General features: G+C 52.5%; 5 protein-coding genes across 5 annotated transcripts; 3 read left to right on the forward strand and 2 right to left on the reverse strand.

The window, feature by feature from the left end:
• Positions 1 to 659: 659 nt before the first annotated feature.
• On the forward strand, positions 660 to 2648 carry V2A60_008084 (spindle pole body formation-associated protein-domain-containing protein; the record flags this gene model as incomplete). The annotated part of the gene is made up of 2 exons (XM_083259360.1): positions 660 to 720; positions 799 to 2648. The coding sequence occupies 2 exons, from the start codon at positions 660 to 662 to the stop codon at positions 2646 to 2648; spliced, it is 1911 nt and encodes a 636-aa protein (XP_083115486.1).
• Positions 2649 to 3170: 522 nt separating this feature from the next.
• Positions 3171 to 4206, forward strand: V2A60_008085 (urease accessory protein UreF; the record flags this gene model as incomplete). Its single annotated transcript, XM_083259361.1, has 2 exons — positions 3171 to 3351; positions 3479 to 4206. 2 exons carry the CDS (start codon positions 3171 to 3173, stop codon positions 4204 to 4206), a joined length of 909 nt encoding a protein of 302 aa, XP_083115487.1.
• Positions 4207 to 4368: 162 nt separating this feature from the next.
• Positions 4369 to 5668, reverse strand: V2A60_008086 (active spliceosome conformation promoter CWC2; the record flags this gene model as incomplete). The annotated part of the gene is made up of 2 exons (XM_083259362.1): positions 4369 to 5006; positions 5074 to 5668. The coding sequence occupies 2 exons, from the start codon at positions 5666 to 5668 to the stop codon at positions 4369 to 4371; spliced, it is 1233 nt and encodes a 410-aa protein (XP_083115488.1).
• Positions 5669 to 10171: 4503 nt separating this feature from the next.
• On the reverse strand, positions 10172 to 12898 carry V2A60_008087 (S-adenosyl-L-methionine-dependent methyltransferase; the record flags this gene model as incomplete). Its single annotated transcript, XM_083259363.1, has 3 exons — positions 10172 to 11180; positions 12225 to 12646; positions 12701 to 12898. 3 exons carry the CDS (start codon positions 12896 to 12898, stop codon positions 10172 to 10174), a joined length of 1629 nt encoding a protein of 542 aa, XP_083115489.1.
• Positions 12899 to 14431: 1533 nt separating this feature from the next.
• On the forward strand, positions 14432 to 18127 carry V2A60_008088 (uncharacterized protein; the record flags this gene model as incomplete). Its single annotated transcript, XM_083259364.1, has 4 exons — positions 14432 to 14893; positions 14956 to 15087; positions 15142 to 15367; positions 15423 to 18127. 4 exons carry the CDS (start codon positions 14432 to 14434, stop codon positions 18125 to 18127), a joined length of 3525 nt encoding a protein of 1174 aa, XP_083115490.1.
• Positions 18128 to 18422: the final 295 nt, after the last annotated feature.

Below are 18422 nucleotides of genomic sequence, written 5' to 3' on the forward strand. Positions count from 1 at the left end.
ACGCCGAAGTCGCCATGATGAATGTATTCGGGGTATATTTCTTGATCAACTTGGTATGAAGAATGCCGAGCTGTAGCGGAAGCCCTACAGTTGACATCTTGAAGAATAGCGGGGTACCTACCTGTGGTGGGGAAGAGCTGAGTTGGAGCTCGCCCAGGAATTTGGTTGTTGGCGTGTGATGGACTGGATTGCAGCAACAGCAGGTGGGTTTACCAACCATCGGAGGGCTTGAAAAATCGAGAAAAAAAACAATGTGATAAATACGATTATTCTCCTGCCCAGTACGTTTCTCTATAAACTTTATCATACTCTGCAAGAGTCTGATGCGAGTACTACCATCCCTGGCCGCTATATTCTAGCAGCCGAGTTCTGTAAATTCAGCATCTTCAACAGCCTTGCGCCACTATTTTTACCTGCAACCCCACTGAGTCGCGCCCTGGCCATCGCGCTATGCCCAGGGCAGCAACAAAACATACAAGGCGGCTCAAAGTAAACACTCTACATAGCAACCAAACAGTTGCATCCCTTCAAACAGCTGCGCATGTTGCTTTTCTGATTGAACCATACCTGCTCATGCATATCTATACTCCTACGACTAGGTCTGCTGAGTTGCTTTTGTTTCAACCCAACTGAGCCCACGCGCCATCAAACTTACCGAAATGCTTGGATGGATGCTGAAGCGTGGTGGTGACAACGCGTCCCACACGGTAGATGACGCTGGTACGTCCAACATCAAATGCAGACATGATAGTTTTCCGAGCCGCTCTCCCAAGATATTCTAACAACTTTACGGCGCAGACGATACAGCACAACTTGAGCAACCCGACACGCCAGCACCCGTGTTCGCTGCGCGCGCATTCAAGAGCGCCTTGTTTGGAAGCCCGCGACGCCATGATATCCGAGCTGCGCGGCCTGGAAGACGAAGCGCAACGAATCCCACCGCCGATAAGGACTCCAATACACCGTCGAAACCTGCTGGCATACTCCTAACACCCGGAACCGGAGCCGCCAGACGGAAGCGTGTATCTTTTGGATACGATGTCGCGGGCCAAACGGACGCTACATCGCAGCCGGAAGTTCCCACCGGCAAGGAAAATATGAACGCGAATTCGAGAAAATCAGACACTATTCCCGCGGCTGACCGCTACCAACCTGAGGATGAGGACGAGTGGGAAGAGGACGACGGTAGCGAGCAGGTGGCGAACGACATGACCCTCGATCTTAACGAACCGCACTCGCAGTCCGGCAAATACTGGAAAGAAGAATTTGAAAAATATCATGAGGATGCCAGAGTCGAGCTTGAGAAATTGCTCAAGTATAAGCAACTTGCAAAATCTTACGCCAAACAAAGGGATGCGGAGACGATGCAGCTGGTGGAGCGTCTACGGGACGAGCAGCTCAAAGTTCTCAAAATGGAGAAGATGATTGCCGAGAATGAATCAAACATTGCCTCGGCGCGGCAAGCAGAAGACGGCGACGCGACAGCCGAGCTGCTGGACAAGCTATCGTCACAGACAACCTTGGCGACGCAGTACCGAGAAAAGGTGCAGCAGCTGGAGCATGAATTAGAAGAGGCACTGCACGACAGGGAGCAAAGAGCCGATGGACAACGGCGGCGCCGACAAGGGAATGCGTCGCCCGCAACCCACAAGGCTCTGGCCGAAACGCAGCGGGAGTTGCGACAAGCAAAGAGTCAGCTGCGGGAAATGGGTACACTTCGTGATCAGGTTTCTGCACTGAAGACCAAACTGGAAGCCGCTCGGGAGAAGCCTAGCAACGTGAATGGCGCGCCGGGCGAAACGACTCGAACCAAGGAGCTACGCACCCAGCTTCGAGCGCTCAAGGAGGACAATTTGAAGAAAGAACAGGAACTGCTTGTTCTTAGATCCGAGTTTGATGCCTTTCGGGAGGAATCAGCAGCTCACGATGCTGATACTCGTGCCGTCCTGGCGCGCGCACACTCCAAAATTGCGGAACTAAAGAAAGAAATCAAGACGCTCAAATCTGCACAAGGAGAGAAGCCTCGGCCCCAGAGCTGGGATTTAGCCGGGAATGCTGGTCCTATAGACTCGGAGGACTTGGACGATGCCATCGTCCCCACTGAGTCTCGGCGCAGCTTGGATCTTGACCACCGTCGTAAGCCACGGCTTTCCTCCAAGGAGCGAAAATCACGATCACTCCGTGAAAAATTTCGCGAGGATGCACCTCCCAGCCCCCAGCGGCTACCAGCGACACAACATGCAAAACGGGTCGACGACGGACGCCAATGGCAGGAGTTCGTGCCCCGGTCCCCGCGGAACCTGGATTATCTCGGCGAAGATATGGCTCGTCGGATAGAGAACGGCGGCGTAACGCCAGCGGCAAGCAAGAAGAATACGACCGCATCCCGGCAGGAGAAACCCGAGAGAAAGGGGCAAGCCAGCCAGTCCGACGACGAGGATGCGATTGACCTGCTCCGGAGCCGCTTCGCCAAACTGGGCGGCCCGGAGGAGGGCGGGCAGGGCCACGCGGGCATCACGATCCCGGGAAGAATCAACTTACCGCCCGAGCGTCGGGCGGCGGCGCTGGCAAGAATCGAGAAGCGCATGGCGGAGAAGAAGAAGGCGCGGGCGCGGAGTATGGGCAAGGAGAACATACAGCCCGTGTGAAAGGGAAGCGTTTGGATAAGTGGCGGCAGTGCCGATGCTTTTGGGTAGCAATGTATTTTATCACAGCAAGGAGTTTCGAGGCGTTTGTGGATCATCAGATAGCAACCTAAAGCAATGAATATCGATATTTGATTGTGTCATCCCGACTCGCGGTCTTGCAAGACTGGTCGCGTGTCAACGACGCGACAAAAAGCGTTGTCGTTGAGAATCGCGTGTCTCATCACGCCAGACGATGACCATGTAGTCACAATGCAAAACAATGGTGATGATTCTCCAACACATGAGACGCTTCTGGCAACAACGATGGCAGATACCAGGTTGAATCGGTCCTAACGCTGCTAGACCGTGGAGGTTGCTGAGCCCGCCACCACCGCGCCGCCGCCGCCGGGCCACTTGGCCGATAAGCGGCGGTTTTTTTCGGCGAAGCCCACGCAAGGCGGACGACAACTCGTAAGTGTCTCTTCTTCAACACACAAGTGCCTGCCTGCTGTATGCCTCGTGAACACGGCGCGCGTTGGGCTCATGGCGTCGCAGGACTCAGCGATAGACCCCGACGCGATCGAAGATGAGATTGCGCAGCTCGAGGCCAAGCTGCAGGCGGCGCGGAGCCGTCTGCACGCCACGAAGCAGCAGCGACAATCGCCGGTACAAGATGCAAGCGGCGTCCAACAGCTTCCGGTGAGGATTCCATCTCAAGTGTCATGTAAGTTTTTTGGCCGCGAAACTTGTCCCCTGCTGTTATTTACTTTATTTACTCTTGTTTCCCCCTCCTTTTTCCTCCTCCTCCTCCTCCTCCTCCTCCTTTGACTTACCGGTTGTTGTCCTCGCAGCCGTCGGGACCTTTTCCACGCACTTTCTCCTCCTCCTCTCCGACTCGGCCCTCCCCGTCGGCTCCTTTGCCTTTTCGTCGGGTCTCGAGTCCTTCCTCGCGCACTCGCCGCGGCACGCCACGTTTTCCTCGTTCCTGCCGCTGTCGCTCTCCTCGTTCGCGTCGACGACGCTGCCCTTTGTGCTCGCCGCGCACCGGTGCCCCGCGGCGCTCGCCGCGCTCGACGACCAGCTCGACGCCGCCATCGTGTGCACCGTCGGGCGGCGCGCGAGCACGGCCCAGGGCCGCGCGCTGCTCTCCATCTGGGAGCGCTCCTTTCGGTCCGTCGTTCCCGGCGCAGGCGGCGGCGGCGGGGCCGAGGAGGTGCTCCGAGACTTTGCCGCGCTGCTGCGCCAGAGCAGCGGCATGGACCTGCCGCTCGTGTCGGGCCACTTTGCGCCGCTGTTCGGCGCCGTGTGCGCCGTCGTCGGCCTGAGCCTGCGGCAGACGGCCTACGTCTTCATGCTGAGCCACGTCAAGGCGCTCGTGTCGGCGGCGGTGCGCGCGAGCATGTTTGGCCCCTACCAGGCGCAAAAGGTGCTGGCGGGCGGCAGGGTCCAGGACATGATCAACGCGGCGATTGACCAGGAGTGGGAGACGCCGGTCGAGGAAGCCGGGCAGAGCGTTCCGGTGATGGACCTGTGGATCGGGCGGCACGAGGTCTTGTACTCGCGCATCTTTAATAGCTGATGGAGGCACACGTCTATGCATTATACCCGGAGTGCTGGGGTTTTTGAAGGGATACGTCTTTTTCTGTTGGTATCATGGTTGGTTCCATTTCGTATTTATGAATAAAAAAAAATAACATCTCTTCCCTTATATATGTAGCAATAAACCTTTATTAAAACGCCATTATTCATCGTCATCGCTGTCACTTCCATATGATACAAGAGGTCCCGCCGGCGCCGCTGATTTCGGTTTCGACGGTACTGAAATCTTGGCTCGGTTGAGCGCCGCCAGGGTGCTCCCCGAAAAGATTCCCCCGCTCTGTTCCTCCTGTTGTGGCTGCTGCTGCTGCTGTTGCTGTTGTTGTTGTTGTTGGTGCTCCTGTCCGGGGATCGCGTCATCCGCAAACGCCTCCCCACTCTCAATCATGTGGCGTTGCTGGTCCTCCAGCTCGAAGCCTTCGCGGCCGCGCGGATTCACGGCGTGGGCGCCGCGCGCAAAGTGCACCTCGTCGGGCGCCTCATAGCCCTCGAGGCCGTAGCTGCTCTCAATCTTGCGACGCTTGCGCGCCTCAGGGTCCTTGCCCTCGATTTCGGCGACAAACTCGTCTGACAGGGCGCGGCGGATGGCCTCGGCGGCCTGCTCCTCGATCCGGCGAACTTCGCGGGCCTGCGCCATCGGATTCGGGTCGGCCGTCGCCCATCGGACGTTAAGGATCTCGTCGTGGTCGAGTGACTGGTGCGCCATGGCTTCCTTGGCGAACTGCGCGTTTGCCTCGTTGGAGTATGTGACGAAGGCGACACCACGCTGGTTCAATACTCGGACTAGAGGGAGGAATTTGCTGTTAGCTTTCTGCGCTCAGTCTTGGAAATTCTTTCCGCATTAACATACTGCGCTCGACTTGGCCCCATTCCGCAAAATGGCGAGCCACGATTTCTTCAATGTCATCCGTAACGTGTATGCGACCAATGTACACGGTCCTGTTGACGCGCATGAAGCTGCCCACGCCGCCCATGTCGTCTCGGTAGTCGGAGAACTTGTCGCGCCCGAAGCAGTCGACGTTGGGGCCAAAGATGTCGTAGACGCCCGGCAGGCGGTGCAGGTAGTCGCAGTCGACGCCCTTTGCGCAGACGCCGCGGGCGAAGCTGACGCAGAAGAAGCTGCCGGTGAGGTTGTCGGCCTTTGTGTAGCCGGCATCGGTGGCGATGTTGCAGCGGCCCTTGGCCTTTGTCTGCGCGTTGCCGTCGTGGTCGCCGCCGGACCACTTGTTGTACCAGATGTTGAAGATGGTGCCGGTCTGGGGCGGCGGCTCCGAGGTGATGAGCGAGGGGTCAATCTGCACGCGCGCGGGCTTCCTCTTCTTGCGGATAATCTTCTTGACCATCTTCTTGCCCGCGGGCGGCGCGGCGACGGCGGTTTCGTGGGACGCGGCCTGCGCGGCGGCGGCGTCCGTGGCCAGGGCCACTTGTGTCTCTTGGTCGGCCATCTCGGCAGCCTCTGTCGGCTTCGAAGATTGGAGGCAGCGCTGCTGATGCGGCCGGTGAGGAAGGCGGTGCTGGAGAAAATGATGCGAGTGACAGTGGCGGCAAATTTGTCGATTCAAGAAAGCTCTGGCGAAATCCAGATGCGGCCGCGAGCAACGAGACCCACCACCAGCCAGCAAGAGTGCTACTACTTACAGCGGTTGCTCCCACTAAAAAGCACTAAAAATCGCCACCAACTCATTGTCAGACTGCAGCATATATATTCTACCTACTTACCTAGGTAACTACCCTACAACAGTTTTCATCAGCATCTCAAACGTAGCTTGACGTTTTCTAGTAGTTTTGCGGCTTTAAAAACTATTTTCGTGTGATACGACCTCAAAATTTGACTCGGAGTCGATCCAAAAAAGAATCATCCACGTGATATATTCGCCGCTGCTTTGATTGTTGCAGTAGTTTGACGCCTCGCACCCGCCTGTCAGTGGCCTAGCGATTCCCATCTGTCCATCTTGAACCCATTCTCATTCATCAAAATTCAGGCTTGAATTCGTTTGTTACTACACCTCGGAAGCTGCCCAACACTCATCTTGCCACGTAATGCTGCTCCAGCCAGTGGAATGAATAACTTCTCAGACTTATAAGCCAAACACCAGTCCCAACCGCAACCTTGCACTTAGCCAACTGGTAATGAGTCGCATTGCCCGCCCTTGCATTCATATATTGCTATGGACTGATCCTCATTACTTGTGGATCATGTCGAGTTCCAAAGTTGAAATGCGACGCTTGCGCTTCGTTTAAATGCGTCACACTCACGATGGCCACCCACCAGCCTCTCATCCGATGCCAGGGTCACGCCGGCCAATCCACTAAGAGGTTTCGCCATGAGCAGAAACTGACCTGTTACACGATATACACTATACAGATACCTCGGAGACAGTAGCTTCGTTCTATGAGCCTCATGGTCTGCATGCTGTTGTAGCGAGATGGGCAATTGCAGCTTGCTGTATTGCACCACCAACCTAGGGCTCCGAGGGGCGAGCTCGATTTATGTTGAAAGGGCTCATTACTCTGCTTCTCCGGATATATTGGACAATCTGAATGAAAATTGACCATCGTATTAATTGAAGGGGTATTAGAGATGCGCCTCGCTACTTTCAAGAGTCAACTGCCGTACCATCCTCACCAGCTGCATCCGCTCAACCAACACTACCCGCCGACCTGTCATGCTTGAGCAGGATTTTGAATTCGTAACCCCCCACCTCCCCTTCTTTTCTTGTTTTGCCACTTTGACTCTGTTCAAGTCTTGTCTTGTTGGAAATGTTTCGTGTTGCTTGCTCTCTAGCACGTGTGTGCTCCCACGAACAATAAGGACAGTGGCCAAGTCTACGCTGCCTACAAAGTATTCCCACACCCCAAAACAATGCCAACCCGCACATCTCATCTCCTCATTCCTGAGCTGAGTTGTGCTGTGATTTTGGTAAAGGTTCCGCCCAATCATCGACGAAAAACGGTGGCCGTCTCATTGCCGTCGCAGCTCCGCCCAGTAACACCCAGTTCTTTTCAAGGGTACCCGAGGCACTTTGCCGCCACTCAGCTCCGTATGCTACCGGATGAAGCTCGACGTACTCTAGTTTGGCGCAGGATCTCGTTAGACTTATCGCCGCCGTGGTCAATTCTTTTTTTCCGAGGCACTTTAACCAGTCTATGTGACACACAGGTGACATTGCGAAAGCCGTCAAATTTGGTAGGGCTGGTATTGCACGACAAAGGTCGGGAAGGCAGCAACGCCACGCGGGTCGGTCTTGCGGCCTGCATGCGCTGGGATAGATGACAAGATTTAAATGCGTCAACCAGTTGCATCGGTCCAGGTCCTTCAGGAACCATGGGACACTCTCTATGAAGCCCACTCGCACGGGAACCTCTAGCATGGGCACTCTCGCTGCGCTGGCCAACTGGACAAGTGGACGTTTGCAGGTCGAGGTAAAATCTTTAATTTTGAGGGCCCTTTTCCCTTGAATAAGCTTTTCAACTTCATCCCAAGTCTCTGGGCTCATCAGGAGCATTTCCAGTTGCTGCAAATTTGGCGTGCGGGTCGGATTGAACATACCCCATTCTGATTCCAACTGTGCTTTCTCAAGCATGGAAATATTCAGTAAACTGCGAATATCTCTTTCTTCTACTGTGCCAATGCACCCGGATAAAGAAATACTTTTTAATGGAAGAGGGCTACGACCGAGCCTCCGATAGTAGAAACATATACGCAAAATGATGTTGGTGCAAGGCCACCCGTATACGGAGAGCCTCAAGTGCTCTAGGTTCGGAGTATTGCCTAAAATTGAGGCAATGTACCTCTCCATTCTATCACTTGTATTTTCATCAATCGTTTCAACGCTTAATCGACGCAGTGAATTGAAGGGGGTTGCGAAAGAAAGATTGGACAGTCTGAAAGGGGGATAGAGTTCTACTCTGTAGTCATCAACCGAAAAAAACTTCAAGTGTAGGTCGCTTAAATTCGGTTGAGCAATGCAGTCATTGATACACGAGTGAGATATGGTGACTCTTATAAGCCTAGTCCTTGTTAGTTGATTTGCTGCACCAAATTCAACGTGTGCGACTTGCCGGACGACTTCTACATTTGTCATATTCTGTAAAAGGGCGGCAATCAATTCATCGAAGGTCAAAATGTCATCAGCCAAGGTCCGAAACTCCTGAGAGAACGACACGTAGACTTCTTTGGTATTCATAATTCTGTCGAGCCGGTGTAGACCAGAGGGCAGGCCATCCTGAAAGACAGGCATTAAGACGTCCTCGTCCAATCGCACGACGCGATAGAGAAACGGAGGGAATATTTCATTAAAGAAGCGGCTCACACGGCACATATTCCCTAGCGTTTGTTGATCTCCAACCTTGTCTAACAGTCAGACGAGGTCGTGAAGCAGAGGATGGCCAGTCCAACTTACCAGCAGCTCTCCGACCTCCATCAACAGCTCTGGTATCCCTGCAAAGCTTCGAGAAGGAGAGATCTGTTTTGGCCTTTTCAGCGGCATGTTGTCGACTTTTGCCGTTTATCTGCCTGATTTCGATTCTCCCTCTAGAAAAAGATGCAAAGTTTAGAAAGAAGATTCGGGCACAAGTGCGGCTGCGTAGAAAAAAAACATACGGTACGTGTGATAACGCGCGGTCGCCGTTTGTATGACGTGTACTATCGTGAACTTTGTTTATTGTTCTCCTTTTCCATATGCCTAAATCTCACTGTCCCACATACCAACTAGTATGCAATAATTAAAGCCAGCTGCTCTTTCTTTCTTGTTTTCAAGAAAACAAACGCCTGCTGTTTGTCGCCACTGATGGCCCACGGTCTCATGTTACACAATGTAGCCCCGACACAAGACGCAATACAAGCGTAGCATGCGTTCATGTAGAAATCAGCCAAACAGAAAATGCAATATGATAAACCTGATAAGCCGAACGGCAGAATTTGCATCTAGGGTCGCAACTATAGACAAGCAGGTCAAAACCTATGGCAAAATTGGTAGTAACCTTGATCGCAGCGTACCTATCTAGATGGAACCAACACAAACTTCTTGCGGCGTTAATGTGAACGCTACTCGCGCTCTTTCACGCCATCCTTAGCGCACTAGGCTATTTTACAGTCACATGCACAAGACAGCGGGCACTTGTGCGCCTGCCTCTGTATTTGTCAATGGCATGATGCGGTACGCCCTCACTACCTACTCGGCCAACCCAAACATCTGGAATACTGCGGCCGCCGTCTTGCACTTCCAGGCCAAACCTGACTTGGGGTACGTGTATTGGTCCGAGCCAGAGGCAAATGGCGAAACAGGGTGGGATAGATTCCGGTAGCACTGCGACTGCAAGCTACAGAGTATGCTACTCGCAGGCGCTGTCGCGCGACGTTTCAAGTGCACTTCAGTTACAAAACTGTATCTGGAGCCTGATTTCAACGATGCTTGCGGAAAAGCAAAAACCATCGAAGAACAAAAAAACGGAGAATAAATGACTAGGCATACTTTACACTTGTGAAAAGCGCATACGATGAGAGCCTCTCGGACGTCCCCTACTACCCAACAGTGAAATTGCTAAATTTCTCCCACGCGAGGATGAGTAGAGCTTTGCAGGAAATTGCCAGAGGTTGCGGAGATACAACTAGTCTCAGTCTTGTGCGTTAGCCCCGAAACGCTTGTACGAAACATGTCAAAAAGCAGACTGAGCAACGATCTGCTGAGTCGAGGCGCTATGGAGTTGTTAGACATTGAAGATCGCCCGTCAAAAATAACAGCAGGGGTATATGAAACGGTTAAGCATCTGTCCTAGTCGCATTACCCTGCTCGAATAAAAAAAAAACCATGAATTAATACAGATTGTGCAGCATAAGAGTTTGTGAAAGAGTAATATGGACGTCAACAGCAACCTTTGTCAGCTGTCACCGATCTTCCCGCTGCCTCATGCTTCTCGGGGTGATGGCCTTCCGGGGCCGTTTTCCCTCATTGTCTCTGGCCGCCTTGCCTGTTTCCATTCACCACTGCCTGCTTCTGCCCCTTTTTGGCCTGCCTCGCGCCGGCGGCACCCACCGTCCGGCAGTTCTCGTTGACGTGGGTCGCAAAGTAGGCGTCCGTGATGTCCGTCCCCTGGACGCCGATCGACTGCCCCAGCCGGGCCTTGGCCTGCGCCGTCTGCTGCCGGCCCCTCGGCTGCGCGCAGACGGACCGGGCGAAGTCCGTCGTCGCCATCAGCCGCAGGTACTGCTGGTTGGACTGCGACAGCTGGAGGTCGAACTGCCCGCCGAACATGGCGGCGCCGCTGCCGTGCGCCGGCAGGACCTTGACGATGCCGTTCTGCGCGAGGATGTCGTCGCTCCTCTGCAGCTGGCTGCTCTGCTTCTGCGTGTTCCTGCTGACGAGAAAGTTGAGCGTGCTCTCCAGCTCGTCGCCCATGAGCGCGACGCCGTTGATCATGGCCACCGTCCCGAGCTCGGTGTGGGCCTGGACGTTGGTCACGTTCATCGTGCCGTCCTGCATCGTAAAGGTTTGGAACTTGCCCGGCCCCAGGGCGACGTTTCCGCCGCCGCTGACGCCAAACTGCTGCACGAGCGTCTCTTGCGCCACGACGGGAACCTGCTTCAGGCTGTTGGCGTTGCGTCCCGCGACATGGTCGCCGTGCTCGTGGCTCAGGATGACCTTGTCAATGGCAAAGCCCGTCTGCTGCTGCAGTTGCTGGTTGCAGCTGTCGGCGAGGACCTCTGCCGTGGATGTGTCAAACATGAAGACGGAGTTTGGAGAAGCCTTGACGTAGTAGACCATGACGCCCAAGTCCAGGTTTGGATCGAATCCCTCGTTGCCCAGATTCACCGTCGTGGGCTGGATCCCCTGAGGTATCTTGTCAGCGTCGGATGAACCGCCCGCGTAGCAGCCATATATCTCTGCCGCGACATTTTGAATCCGGCCGAAAAAAATGTCCACTTGATTCTGCTGTTGCTGTCGCTTTGACAGCATCCTTGATCACACTGTTAATTTCTTTTCCAAGCAATGGCTCCGTCTCTGATCGACTGGCTACTCACGACACGTATGGGAATGAATAATCAAGACTCGGACCATGCCCGCGAACCCGGAGAGCTTCACCGTGTATGCAAGCTGCTGCGACGCCAGCTGTGGCTGAAGTTATTGCGAATTTTTGTAGTTTCATAATGTAATGACTGTGGATAATGCCTCGCCTTTCGAATGTTGAGGTGCGTAAATAGGACGAAGGGCTGTATTATGTATTGGAAAGCTGATTTGCTCTGGCCATACAACTGATAGCTACAACTTGAAACCGGCCAGAGCTGTCGCTTGAAACGATTGAAACGAGTAGGCAGCCGGTAACGGGGCGGGTAGAAGAACCAAATCTTCAAACCCCCTCCTTGGCTTGCCCTAGTCTAGACTAGACTGCTACATCGACACCAGATTTGGCAAGATAACCAATGAAGATCCAATGCTACGTTCTAACGGGAAAGTGTTTTATACAAGTGCCACGCGCCCCCTTCTTCTCAAATAGCTGGTGCAAGCCATCGCCGCCCGGCGAAGCGACCGCATCACAAGGAAATCTCTTTGGCATATTATGCCCTCGTGGCTACAAAGATTTCAATTGGTCATAGCTATCACATAGTCATACCAGCTAACAGACCTTCGAGTGAATGAAGCTGGCCATCTTTTGAGCTGGCTTCCACTCTACACCTACGCGCTCGATGCTATTTTTTTTCGTCATAGTCAGGGCACCCTTCCTGCGCACCAGTAGGTATCCGAGCTTCTCTAACACGTTTCAGGAATTCTAATTTCTCTGATAGATCTGATGTCTCACGATGGATACTGTGAAAGAAACTTTGAATATATCTTTGAATAATTTTCTTCCGCCCTACCCTTACTGTTGCCCCTCTTCCCCAGTTCCCCTTCCATCCACATCACAAGGAGTCAGCCAGCCAGCCAGCGATAGGGCTGCTGATGGAGCTAGACCTCTTGTCACCGGTTTTATTGAGCCCGTGGCCTGCAGACAATACCAGAATACCCAAATGAGCCTCCCGAGGCACCGAGAACCTCAAGTTCCACATCCCAGTTAGTCCCCTCGCACATGAGGAGCGGCTTTATGAAGTGCGGCTGGCGAAATGTGACGTAGAGGAACACGCCGTGCGGCTTCAAGACGCGGGATACCTCGCGCAGGTACTTGCCGGTATTCGCAATAGTATCCTCAGGCGGACTCCAAGGACTTCCATGGATCATAGCATCAAGAGTACCCTTGTCAAAGGCTACGTCAACAGAGGCGTCGGGTATTTTCTCCTCCATCTGACGCACATCCACCTTTTCCCACTGAATTTTATCGGACAGTCCCAGATCAGCATGGCGCTTGCTCATGGTCTCAACTACCACGGCTGAGAAATCAACACAGAGTTGATTGCCATAGCCCTTGTCGGCCAGATCTTGGGGTATCGTCTGTACGCAATGTCAGGATATCTTCTTCAAACATGAATACTGAGGTATGCGTACGCTGTCACCAGACCCTAGATGCAGAATGCGAGGCGCGGCACTTGGGGGGTATGTTTCGTAAAAGTGGCGGCCAAAGAACTCGTTGAGATCCTTGAAGGATCGGAACCATTCATGAAGCTGCCCGCCCTCGGTCTGGGCATAGCGATCATCCCAATAATCGGCGTATGCCAGCCGTTCGTTCTCTTCATCTTCACTCATGGCAGGCACTGAGTGGAATATGAGGTTGTGGGTCCGCAGCGTGTTACGATTAGATTGATGTCTTAGTTGGAGACGTTAAATGGCTAGGGCCGGGATCATGACAATGAAATTAAAAAAGTCCGTAATGATGCGATGTCGTGAATAATTTTGAATGATTATTGAAAGCGAAGCTTCAAGGACAACCTGCGAAGCTCGCCCGATCGCCGTGGTGGAAACAGACTGGGCCAGACCAGGCCGCCATCACGTGATGCAACGGCCCAAACCATGCCCAACCAGACAAGCAACAAACACCACGATCAAACAGAGTGAAGCAAATATCGCATCAGTACTGAGTAACTTGACGGCTTTATATTGGGGTGAAGACTGTAGCTGCAGTTCTGTGATGCGGCTTCACTTCTCGGTCGGGAAAAAATTGGAAGGGACATCGTGATAATTTAGGCTGGAGGGTTCTATCCGCAGACTTACCTTTTAGCTTATCCTCTTCATACCAAGCGCGCGCCAAAAAAGTAGGGATAAATATGTCTCTTCGAGCAGTCTAAGATTATTAGTATTATTATCGCCCCCACCCCATTCAGGCACCCGAGTCCAACGGCGGGCAACTCCGCTGTCGACATCCACCGCGGGCGACGCCATCAGTTTGGAGATGCCTAAGTTTTTTGTTCCCGAGGCCAGCACCCGGATAGTTACAATGAAAATATGACCGTGTTGCAAGATGCACAGGAGGCACAAGTGTGCTACTATTGATCGAGAGATATCCACCTTGATCCACACAATTGCAGCCTGGCCCTTGCTTGGCCTCTTCCCCTCTATCCATGTATCTTCCTGAACAGGGGAAAAATCATTGGAACGAAAGTAAACTCAAAGACGACACTACTCGGACGAATTTTAATTGAACATTTCAGTTGGGGAGAAAAAAGAAACAGAGAAAGAAACCGTCAGGGTCTACAGAGTACAAATATCAGGTGCGGGTGGCAGACGCAGGCGTCATGCTGAGAAGTAAGACAGGTAACATAGGAAACAAGACGAAGGCGACGTTGAAGAACTACGAAAAGCAGAAAAAAGTACGATTTCTTCTTTGTACCAGTTGAAATTGAGTAACATGATTCGAAATATATTCAATAGATTAGTGACTCGCTATGTACAACAATGGATTGTTTTTTTTTCTGTCTGGTTTCATGATTGTCGGATGTGATGCTCAATCCTGGATCCTTGCTAACCTTTTGCTTAATCCTACGGACCACAGCGGTTAAAGTACTGCTGTATGCTGCAACCTTAATAGTTGGTGGCCAATGGCTACAGCTTACCAATTCCTGTTCGGCGCGTACACGTGGCAGCGACCGTGACCCCCTCCTTTTCCACCGAGCTGTGCTCCCCTCTCCGCCAAATTGATAATCATATCCCGACCCGCCGCGTAATGAGTGTCGGCGACGCACCAAGGCGCCAGGCTCATCACTGAGAAACGGTGATACAAAAAGAACGAGTGGTGCTAGCCAAACAGGCCAGAGCCCTCGATATCCGCAACACGACAACAAGATGAAGTGGCTAGCTAGGCTCGTGGATCGCAGTCCGCGCCACGGCCGTCCCTCGCGACAGCCGTCCCCAGCAAATGAAGCACCCCGTCCAGCTCCGGTCTCAGTCCCGGCTCAGCAGCCTGTGGAGGAAACTCCTCCGCAGCCTGTTCGCCGCGTCTCCAAAACACACACTGCAGAACAGTCGGGATCGGTGTGGTCCGCTGCATACGATGAGGCACTCTCGTTGCTCGATGAGAAAACTCGCCTTGTTGTGAGCGAGCGACGGAATCTGGAGACTTTGTTTGAAAATCTCAACGAGACCAATGCCAAACAAAAGACCGAGTCGGCCTTTAGACGAGGTGTTGGCAAGGCTCATATCCCCATGAAAATTGCAGCATCAGCAATGAACATGACATCTCCCTTGCTCGGCAGCTTCGATCCAAAGGCCGCAGCGGCATTCAGCATTGTTCAAAATGTTGCTACGGTAGGCATTCGCATGATGGAATCCGCTCCTCCACCTTCAGCTAACGGAATCCGCCAATATAGCTAGCAGTGGGTGTCTGTGGCATCGAAGATCGGCTCAATGTCCACATCGCGGACATGTTGAGGCAGATCAAAGTCATTGATGAATGCGATACACTGGGTCAGAAATTCGACGACGCAGAGCTTATACACGAGGTAGAATATTGCCGCCTCAACTGCGACCCTCTCCAGGAAACTGACCATGTTTAGGCATTGGTATACGTTTACAAGGACTTGTTCCTGTTTTATCACGCCGTTTTTCATGTTCTCACCAAGAAATATGTTTCTCTGGCTTGGATATCGGAACAATTCAACGAGCGAATTCCTCCCGTGGTGCAGGACTTTCTCAAACACGCTAGCCTCCTTCACCAGCACATCAACAACGCTACTACCAAGGTCATCAAATCTATAGAGGCTTCGCTCCTAGATACCAAGAGTGAGTTTCTACCTCATGGGCTGAAGAAGAGGTTGCACTTGCTCACCGAAAGTAGTTCTGAAGACTCTTGGAAAAACTCATGTAGACCAACTAGAGACATTTCATCTGGGACTCAAAACCAAGATGGCACACGATGCCTGTAAGTGGATAACGGAGGAACCAGCCTTTCACACATGGCATGGAACTACTGTAACTGAGCCTCTGGTTCTGTATGGGGAGATGGGCGCTGGTAAAACTGCCACCATGGCCTTTGTCATAGACCACGCCATCCAGCTCAACCGAGCACTCATTCCTAGTGCGTTGATATGCTATCATTACTGTCATAGCGACGAGACTGGCACGTCTTTGTATGTCTTTTCCAGTTTCATTCAGCAGTTGATGCAAAGAAAACCGCAATTCAAGGTTCGGTTCGACAGCTGGTTCGAAAAACTCAAGCATGACAGCTACTATTCTCCTAACCGCGACTCAAAGTTACTCGGAGATTTCTTTTTCGACTCTATAAAAAGCTTAGAACGTCCAGTTCTCATCTTTCTGGACGGTCTAGACGAGTGCGACCAAACTTCATGTGAGGAGCTGGTCACTCGTTTCAAGCATGAGTCGCTGAAGATACCTGGACTGAGATGCTGCCTATCCGTCCGGTATAATGAGCAGATTCAGACTCTCCTTGGAGGATTCTCAGAAATACACATGCAGAGAGACCCAAAGCGTGACGCGGTCCTCGTCTCACACCTAGTAACGACACAGTTGCCGTTCTTGGAGGGTGAGGAGCGAAATCTTGTCATTGAACGGCTCTCGACGTTGGCCAAAGGAAGTGCCATATGGGTGCAGCTAGCGGTGGACCTACTCGCCTCAAAAAAACTCCGCGCAAAGGGCACGCTGAAGGCTTTCCTAAGAGATGAGCTGCCACAATCAAAGCTCCCGGATCTATACTCTAAGCTGTTCTCCCGAGTTACCGCCGAAGATGAGGACAATGCTAAACTCCTCTCGGATGCTCTAGAAGTCCTGGCTACCGTTGAGCGGCCACTAAGTATCTCGGAGCTTGGCTGGGCCGTGGCGCTCCGAGGCTCGGAAGCAGACATCAGAACTGTCCAAGGATTAGAGGACTACGTCGACACAAAACGGGTGTTGGGCTTTTTGAGCCCTTTCATTTCCAGTTTTCAAATCAAAATGGAAAATAAACGCCAGTTACGACTGGTACATGAATCCGTCAAGGAGCTTGTTTTCCAAGCCGCCCCTAATCAATGGGCAAATCTTCCACTATCCACGCAGAGATCAAATGCTACTATCCATGAACGGCGCTCTGAACTACACGGCAGACTGGCGTCTGAATGCGTCAGGTATCTTCTGTTCGACGAGATGGGTGCTCAAACACTGATCTCTAGCGAACAGTCATATGTAGAAGCTCTTGACGGTTTGCCTGGGTCAGATGTTTACAGCGACGATTTGGGTACTGTGAGCGTCCCTGATGATAGCGATATATCTGCTCCAGGACCGGACTCGGGTGAGCCCTTTTTTGATCCGGCTGAGCGTGGCTTTGGAGGCTTCTTCACTTACGCTTCGAGCCACTGGCTACATCACCTGTCTAGAGCCGAACGCGGAAATGGGCCGGGCCTATCGGACGTCATCGCGCTTGCGACACCATCTCTAACCAGGTCAGAAAACTGGTGGGAGCAGTTTTATCGCCCTGACTGTACACGTCATCATGATGAAACAAAATTCCGCCCCACGTATCTTGAGCCTCTTACGATTGTCTCACTATACGGACCGACGTATCTCTTCGATGACCTGTTGGGGCAGCTTTCCAAGTCTGCCGACGGTGGGCTCTCTGACAAGGCGAAACAACTAGAAAATGCCGTCGAAGCAATCCTTCAGCAGGGTGACTTGAGTCGACTAACCATGCTGATTGACTTCGCAAAAATGGATGAAGCTAGACAGCTCTGTTTCAACGTAATGCTATATTGGTCTAAAAATCGCAAGGGCGTCATGCCAAATCAGAGGAGGAACTTCGACTTGGTACTCGACCATATTGCAAAGGCCTTTGATCTTATGACCGAGCAGAAAAGGGGCAACGATATGCTCTGTTTGGCTGCTAGCTACGGCTGTCTTCCCATTATTGAACGGCTGTTCAACGCTGCCACTCGTAATCCAGCTCTTAGGCAAGAGATTCTTCGGGCACCCCACCGCGACGATGGAAAGTCGCTTGTAATTTTAAGGCACCAATCTGTTGGTGATGCCGCCTGGAACGGCAAAGGCGACACTGTCGCTTTTCTACTCGCGCAACAAGGCATCGAGGCACACTTGCGCTACCGAGATTTGAAGGGCAACAATGTGCTTCATAGAGCCGTCAGAGGCAGCGATCTGGAGACTCTCAAACTGCTGCTGTCGCGCTACCCCGAGGGGATTGCGGAAAGAAGCGGTGACGTTTTGCCGCTGCAATCGCTCATTTTCCAGAGAAGATCAGACGGCGCCGAGCTCGTAAAGGCCTTTTTAGAGGCTGGAGCCGATGCAAGGTGCGGAATTGGAAAAGAGATGCCCAGCGACTGGCACGAACCCATACGTATGGCGGCCCGTGGAGGCGACCTAGAGGTGATCAAAGTCCTGGTGCGAGTGGGTGGTGTTGACCCTATGAGTGTCTTCAAACAGAGTGATGACGGAGAGCTGCAACTCATAGACCGATTCGACCTTGCCCTAGAAAAGGACGTCAGGGAAACTCTTCTGTCCCTGCAGGAGGAGAGGAGAGGAGGCGGTACCAGCGGCTAACTGCAAAAAGGGCGCAACGTCAAGCCGGAACCGTCAAGAACGGTGCGAGAACTTATCACAGTGTCTCCTAGTTTCCAGGTATCAGCAATTAGAACAGATTCCTTTGTCTGCGTAGTAGTACCTCTTCTAGAAGCGGAAGGTTGGTGTCAAGAGAATTTTGATGCTCAGCAATACAACCGCGCCGCTGAGAATCCGATGATTTGATAGAAAGCTCGAATGGGTAAAAAGAAAGTATATTGTAGCACTCGTTAGTATGAGAAGTCTGTTAGCGATTCGACAGCCCTTGTTGAAAGCC

The sequence above is a fragment of the Cordyceps javanica genome, chromosome 5, assembly GCF_051103115.1.
Source record: "Cordyceps javanica chromosome 5, complete sequence".
Lineage (NCBI taxonomy): Eukaryota > Fungi > Ascomycota > Sordariomycetes > Hypocreales > Cordycipitaceae > Cordyceps > Cordyceps javanica.